Here is an 8,264-nt window from a genome sequence, read left to right as displayed (position 1 = left end):
GTGATGTGAATTGGTAGCTGATGGCTGCACAAAGAAAGATGTCAGCTACCAAGTTAGCATATGGAAACGCTTTTAGGGCACAAACAAAGCAATAAAAACATACTGTTGATCTATAAATAGTCTTGTTGATAAGTCTATTGAGCCTGTGAGTCAGCTCCTCAGTCAGTTACAATGATTAGCTGAAGATTGCTATCAGACTGTAACCACCATTCTTCTACTGCTGTAATTCTCTGTAAATTGCTACCTGATTAGTGTGTAAGAACCTCATGATGGCCGTATTGTTTTGCATCTACTAATTTTTGTTTCTAAGGATGCAAGTGGAAAATCATGGCCTTCTCGTCTTTCAATGTTGTACATAGGAATTGCCAGGAAATAAATGACAGATATAAGTGCTGCACAAAAGTCATATTTATAAAACATCAGTGCTACAATGATATGTCTTTTAAAATGATTACATTTTACTATAAAATGATTTTCTGAAAGTGGTTTGTAAGTAAATCAAACAAATTCCATACTTTAACTAACATTTGGATTGTCCAGAAATAACTTATTTTCAATGTCTACATGTTGCTTTATCTTATGGTAATAGATTTGTGAGCGTGTGAGAAAAGATGTCTGCGCAATTCGGTATCTTGTCTCTAGGTCGACCACACTTAGGTCGACAATCTCTAAGTCCACCACTATTGGCCGACAGTAAGTAGGTCTACATGGTTTCTAGGTTGACATGACAGAAGGTCGACATGATTTTTTCACATATTTTTCACTTTTTCATACTTTACGATCCACATGGACTACAATTGGGAACGGTAACCTGTGCCAAGCGCAGTGGTAGCAGAGCGAGGCACCTTGCCTGAAGCGAGGAGACATGGTGCACTAATTGGGGTTCCCGGTCACTCTATGGCGAAAATGACACACACAAAAAACTCATGTCAACCTTTTGTCCTGTCAACCTTGCCGACCTAGAGACCATATTGACCTAGAAACCATGTCAACCATCTTACTGTCGACTAATAGTGGTCAACATAGATACTGTCGACCTAAGTCTAGTCGACCCTATGATCCACACCGGTGTAATCCATGGCAATTTCAATTACAAAACGCATAATTTATATATATGGGAGGCAGTCAATTGACCGCCTGTCGGGATCCCGGTGGTCAGGATACCAACGCCGGAATCCCAGCACCAGTTGAAATACCGGTGGTCGGAGTTCTGACCGCTAGCTTGTTACCCCTCTTAGGTGGTAGTCCACGTCACCACCCAGAGGGGAATAGAAACCTTTGGTTGCCACCGGGCGCAAAGCGTGGCATGCGCACCGAGTCTGCGAGGGGACCCGCTGCACTTTGCGCGGGGATCCCGGCTGTTGGGCTCCCGGCGCCGGTCTCCTGACTGCCGGGATCTCGTACACTAATCCCATATATATATATATATATATATATATATATATTTATCCTTTATTTTTGTTCAGATTACCTTTATGCAACTACTGCTATCCCAGCTAAATATCCAAAATGCAAATGTTTAGTCCTCCAAATTACTGTACATGGTCATTGGATATGTGTACTTAAAGAAAGGTCTAATGTGGTTATATATTTTTGTAATCCAGCAAGTTTCTTTCACTATCAGTAATTATATGTATAAATGTCTGACTCTAACAGTAATTATTATAACAGCTATAATTTGATCCAGTATGGCGTTGTTCTGTTACTGTTGCCTTACAAGGTAGGCAATCATCAGATGTCCCATACATCTATCCGGATGGGTTTTCCTGTATTGGAAACACTTTACATGACAAGTAACTGCAGGGCTGGAGTCAGCAGGACTTCTAGGGAAGTAAGGAATCATAGACATGCAAGAACCACAGAAGTAAAAATATTGACATGGCTAATAATACCATTATAATTGGCATGTTTATAATTATTTTGTATTATAGACAAATAATGCCTACACACAGATGTCATTACAGGCCAGTCTTATCTGTTCATAATGATATGAAAATAATTACATGAACAGGAATTTAATATGACTTCAGTAATAAATTACATATTTGTTGGCAAATTTTCAGCCTAATAGATACAGTATATGTGTACATGAAAAAATAATGTGTGTGTGTGTGTGTGTGTGTGTGTGTGTGTGTGTGTGTGTGTGTGTGTGTGTGTGTGTGTGTGTGTGTGTGTATTCTGTATAAACATATGTATATTAATGATATATAGTTAATATATTTAAAATCATGAATATATTTAAAATCATTAGGGTTTCAATGTCAATGTCAGAATGACTAAGATCTAACTAGATACTGTATGTTTCCCTATACCTTATCTGTGCTTGCACTGACGACCTCCCAGTTAGAAGCAGGCAGATCAGATACCACGCTTTTATTCAGCTGTATTGCAAGGCTAAGATACAGAAATACTATGAATCGTGGGAGGGGGTTATAATAATTTGTTTAGAAAAAGACAAAAGTGTAGCGGTCAACAAATTGCAAAGGAAACTGATGACAAAAGGGGGATCAAATGGAAAATAAATGTAGGAACAGAATCCTTTTCATGAGGAATACTAAATGAGATAACGCAACTGCTGCACAATTATACATACAAGTAATATGCACATTGATTACATAGATAAGTACTCTGTGCTTGTGTATGACTGTTTCATACATCTCCCTCTCCTCCCATTCTTTTACCTGATCAGCCTTGTTCCTCATCATATGTGTGGGTACCGGAGGCAGCTTTACAGTGTAACCTTAATGACCCAGCTCGCATGTTCCATTTATCAAAATTAAGGAGTCTATACTAATCAATATACAGCAGTAATAACCATACACAGACTGAAGATATACAGCTGCATATGCATACTTGACTAAACTATATATATATATATATATATATATATATATATATATATATATATATATATGTATATATATATATATATATATATATATATATATATATATATATAAAAATCTGTAATCTATAAAAGTAACTCAGAATAAATGATAGCTAAGGATTTGCTCTAAACAGCTGTATTTAAATTTAAAGAATAAAAATTATCTATCTATCTATCTATCTATCTATCTATCTATCTATCTATCTATCTATCTATCTATCTATCTATCATGTTAAGTAGAATACCTAAAGCAAGCTTTAATAAATACGGATAAGTCTTCCTCTATAGTCATGTGTAAGATTGACACCTGAAGTCCCCCTATAAAGCCTGGTCATCTTCAGTTGCAATTTTGCTCTAAACTTACTCCGAATAGACGCTATAAATTACTGCACATTCCATGTTTTTCCATTATTACCTCCGCTCATTTTAAAACCCTTAGAATTGGCAGATTGGTTGTTGTGGACTGTTTTTTGTTGTTGTTTTTTTTGCCATGTGAAAAATATTACCTGTTGAGGAATTACTATGCAGTAAATGATGTTTGCTGGAAGTGATCATTACACATCGATACATAGAAGTTAGATTCTTGTGTTATGTTTCTTCAGGAAAAGCTGCATTAACAAATCAGTTGTGTATCAAGCGCAGTTTCTTGTCACTTCTACAGGTTGCTATACTGTATCATACATAGTAGACAAAACATCAAACATTACATCAAATCATCTTCTAGACATGAAATCACTGACGTAGGGGCAACTAGCTTGGTACAACTGATGAGAAGGTTTTCCCACCGTAAGACCTTGTGAGTCCAATATTTCAGAAAGAATATTTTGCATATTATACAGTAAATAGGTTTTTTTATAAATGACACTAGCGCTAAACAAGCCAACATTACCAGATAAAAGAAACATCATGTAAAGATGGTTATCGGGTGTATTACAATAAAATAGGGAAATGTGTAAATCAGACATCCAATTCCCAATATAACCTGTCAAGTAACTGGTGAAGGTGACAGTGTGGGTGGAGTAGGACCTAGGGGGTCTATAAATTGGACATGGGTGGGCTACAAGGAAAAAGCGTTGCTGGTCACCGGTAGTTATCGCCATGCAGCCCAGCAGCAGGCAGTGAGATGGTTACTGAACCCTCACATACCATTGCTGCACACTGACAGCCGAGAACAGGGAGAGCTAGTCTGGCCTGATTGTCAGCTTCATTTGTTACTTCTACTCTTGTGACAGATTTCTGCTTTCAAGACTTAAACATACAGAAGGGAAACAATGTGTAGGTACTAATAGCCGGGCAAGATAAGCATCACAGGGAAGTGTAAACATGGGCTTAAGACAAAAACATTCCCACGTTAGAAAAAAAGGTGTTTAACTTGTGTATTAATCAGCACAATCGGACGTTTCCCTGTTACATTCCACCTAGCTACACCCCAGCATGCAGGCAGCAGCCACACTGCTTACACATCATCACAACCACTCTGGAGCAACTCACAGCTTCATAAAGTGATCACTTGCCAACAGCACTTCATAGTTTATGACTGATGAGTCCCTCTGGGGCATCAGACACATCACACACACAATGTTGCCCAGACAAGTTAAATGCATCTGTACAAGTGACTTATTTGTCCCACTACCGTCAGGAAAGGTGTAACAATGTAACCCTCGTGTTCTGCCTGTACACAATCACAGCTCGCCTCTTCTTTTCAAAGTTTTACTTTTGGATTGTGCAGTCAGTACAGCTACTAGCAGATAGCCAGGGAGTGTATGGGGACATAGCACTGTGCAGCTTCTGCTTCACATTTATCTTCAGTTCTATCCCTATAAGAACAGCAATATGCATGAGAATAATAGTATTATACATAGATATGAGAATAACAATATAATTAGGGCATATAGCTCTATCTATCTATTTATCTATATATATATATATATATATATATATATACACACACATACTTATGCGTGTGTTTCTGTGTGTGTAAACAGTAATGATGATATGATTGAAAATGCTAGTAATCTCCACAATTACACTGGAGGAGGTGTCACTTGTGCGATCTAAACATTGTGTTGCTATGCTCGTCAGCCTTTATCCGACCCTCTGTAGCGCTGTAGTTTATGTTAGTAGATGACCCGTGGTCCCCGGGTACAGCAGGCAGTGGCCGCACAGGTGAGCCAGCAGGTGGTCGCTGAGCAGGACGCACGCTGCAGGAGAGTGAGCTCCCCGCCGCCCCTCCCACCCACAGCCCCAGCCACACATTCTCCAGCAGCCCCAGCCACACACCCTCCTGCAGCCCCAGCCACACACCCACCTTTCCCCCCACCCCCGCCCAGTTTCAGTTACCATCCTCGCCTTCCCTCAGTCACAGACAGGGGGAGTGGAGGACAGAGGGAAGAAACTTGGCAAACTCCTGCGTGCTGCACCTGGTGCTGAGATCTGATCCCCGCTCACACCGGGCAGTACAGTCCGCTCAGCACTGCACCCCGGAGACCACTGTAGCCGCCGAGCATGCCATCCGGGCGGGTTACTGGGAAAGCTTCTGCCAGGGAGCAGGCTGAGACGTCCTGGAGATGTACTGGGCAATGAGGTGCAGAGTGCGGGGATCAGGCATTGGATCGCACTGACTGCTGAGTGCGCCGGAGGGAGCAGCACGCACGTACACTGCCACCAGTAACTCCCGCACTGCCCAGCCGGGACAGTAACTTTCTCAGCGGCCGCCCACAGAGAGCCAAGCCCGGGAGTGAGAGCACGGCCACAGCTAGCGCCCAGACTGCCACACTCACACTTCCACCAGCGCCAGGGCACGTAGGATGACCCCCTGATCTGCCAGTGTGCCGGTGTTTGGACGTGCGGGACACAGCGTGGAGTGACAGGCACAGGTGGAGATGGCTAAGCCGGTGGACCATGTGAAGAGACCCATGAACGCCTTCATGGTGTGGTCCAGGGCACAGAGGAGGAAGATGGCCCAGGAGAACCCCAAGATGCACAACTCGGAGATCAGCAAGCGGCTGGGGGCAGAGTGGAAGCTGCTGACGGAGACAGAGAAGAGACCCTTCATTGACGAGGCTAAGAGGCTGCGCGCCATGCACATGAAGGAGCACCCGGACTACAAGTACCGGCCCCGCAGGAAGCCCAAGACCCTGCTGAAGAAGGACAAGTTCGCATTCCCCATGCCTTACAGCCTGGCAGGGGACCATGAGGGTCTGAAGGCCTCCGGGCTACACGGGGCAGGGATGCTCACTGACTCCTTATTGTCCAATCCGGAGAAAGCTGCTGCTGCCGCCGCTGCGGCCGCCGCCAGGGTCTTCTGGCCTCAGTCTGCGGCAGCTGCTGCAGCAGCCGCAGCAGCGGCAGCCGGCGGCGCTAACAGCCCCTATTCCCTGTTTGACCTGAGCTCAAAAATGGCAGAGATCACATCCAGCTCTTCCGGCCTCTCTTACGCTTCATCTCTGGGATACCCACCCTCCAGTGGTGGTGGCTTCCCTGGGGTGGCAGCTGCAGCTGCTGCAGCCGCAGCTGCCAGTGGAGGTCACACTCACTCTCACCCTTCTCCCGGAAACCCTGGCTATATGATCCCATGTAACTGCACTGGGTGGCCCAGTCCAGGACTACAACCCCCTCTAGCCTACATCCTATTCCCGGGCATGGGCAAACCTCAGTTGGACCCTTACTCCACGACAGCGTATGCAGCAGCTTTATGACAAAATGGCTGCCCTGGAAAGGGCAGTGTCAGTGCACCACCCAGGTGTCACTTCATGTGGGACACATGGACTCAACCTTAGGGCAGGGAGCCCTCCGTGCAGACTGACTAGCTGTCATGCACCATCACTGGCTGTTCTGTCTTTTTATGCTGTGAAAACACTTAAAATATGGACTAATGTGATGATTTGTGGGGAGACCCCGACTGTCACAGGTACAGGTCATATAGGTGATGCCTTGTAGAACCACTGTGCATCTCACAGCCTGTCAGTGTGGAGGGGCTTGTAATAATCTCATGTGCTATGCAGGTCCCTCTACGACTGAATATGTGCATATGGGCTACGGTCACCCAACAAACTACAAACATTTCAGAAAATCACCTTTTGCCTCTTTCTGCACTTCTAAGGTGGATGGATACCTGTCAGGCAATGGACATGCTGACTTCTCTCTATCCTGCAGGCACTAGCTGGACACTTAGACACAGAAAAGCTCTTCTTGATGGACCTGGGATCTGGTAAACCTGTATCCTTCCCATCCATCAAACTCATCCCCCATACACCGGTGCACCGTTACATTGTGCCCCCTGTGCTGTCTGATCAAACATGGTTACATATTACTTGTACTAGAACTATTTGTCTACAGCCTGATACTAATGATGGTCTGATCTTTCCATAACCCCTAGGAAATGTAGTGGAGTAGATAATGGGGGATATGTACTAAGCCTGAAAAGTGATAAATATCACTGTGATAAAGCACCAGCCAATCGGCTCCTAACTGCCATGTCACAGGCTGTGTTTGAAAAATGACAGTTAGGAGCCGATTGGCTGGTACTTTATCACAGTGATATTTATCACTTTTCAAGCTTAGTACATCTGGCCCAATGGCTGATAACTCTCATGCACAGTAGAGCCTGTCACACTGGAAAGTGTAGCAGTGTCAGTATGTGATTGTAAATGTGTACATTGAAGATAGGTCTTTAAACAAAAACTTGCTGCTCACTTATTATCCCAAGTCTAAGTAAGTTCTAGTTACAGAAAGAAACAAAATATATGACGTGTTACTGATTGCAAATTCGTTTCAAGCTATACCAGACATTTTGTCTATAAATTGTATATTTATTGTTTAGAAGAATATTAACTGTTTGGACCGTTTGGGACAAAATATTATTTGCAGACTTGGAATGTTCATGAGAATTTGCAAACTCATGCTATATTTTCCCCATCTCTGTCACAGCTGATGATGATGATGATGATAATGATGATGATAATAATAATAATAATAATAATAATAATAATAATAATTATTATTATTATTATTATTATTATTATTATAGCAGCATTTAGACCAAGTCCCTCTCAGTCACTAAGATCTTGGTTTATTTTTTGTAATGTGTATATTTTGACTAATATTTGTGAATGGAGCTGGCTAACATGTACTTTTCAGTTTTTATTTTGGCTTTCTGTAATACAAAGTAAAGAAAAAAATCTTGGTTTTAACAATTTAATTTATATGTGTTGTTTTGTGTGTGTGTCAAGATCTGGTTTAATATTGGATGACAAGCTATGTGTAGTGGGATTCATAGTACTCTGTTCAGCACCATACAAAGACCTGAAATAAAACCCATTATAGCTAAAAAGGGGGGAAATCTTCTATTTCTTGTTGAGTATACTAACAAGATTTT

At 42.5% G+C, this 8,264-nt stretch overlaps 1 protein-coding gene across 1 annotated transcript; it reads left to right on the top strand.

Moving 5' to 3' along the window:
• The first annotated feature begins 5,127 nt into the window (after positions 1-5,127).
• SOX21 (SRY-box transcription factor 21) lies at positions 5,128-7,333 on the top strand. The gene has a single exon (XM_063953019.1). It carries the CDS (start codon positions 5,770-5,772, stop codon positions 6,583-6,585), a length of 816 nt encoding a protein of 271 aa, XP_063809089.1. The 5' UTR covers positions 5,128-5,769; the 3' UTR covers positions 6,586-7,333.
• The last annotated feature ends 931 nt before the right edge of the window (positions 7,334-8,264 follow it).

The sequence above is a fragment of the Pseudophryne corroboree genome, chromosome 2, assembly GCF_028390025.1.
Source record: "Pseudophryne corroboree isolate aPseCor3 chromosome 2, aPseCor3.hap2, whole genome shotgun sequence".
In the NCBI taxonomy this organism is placed as follows: domain Eukaryota; kingdom Metazoa; phylum Chordata; class Amphibia; order Anura; family Myobatrachidae; genus Pseudophryne; species Pseudophryne corroboree.
Note: the sequence above shows the minus strand (reverse complement) of the source record. Positions and strands in the feature narration are given on the sequence as shown.

Coding starts and splice junctions, on each gene's coding strand:
- SOX21 (XM_063953019.1), top strand. CDS start 5,770: ATGGCTAAGCCGGTGGACCATGTGAAGAGACCCATGAACGCCTTCATG.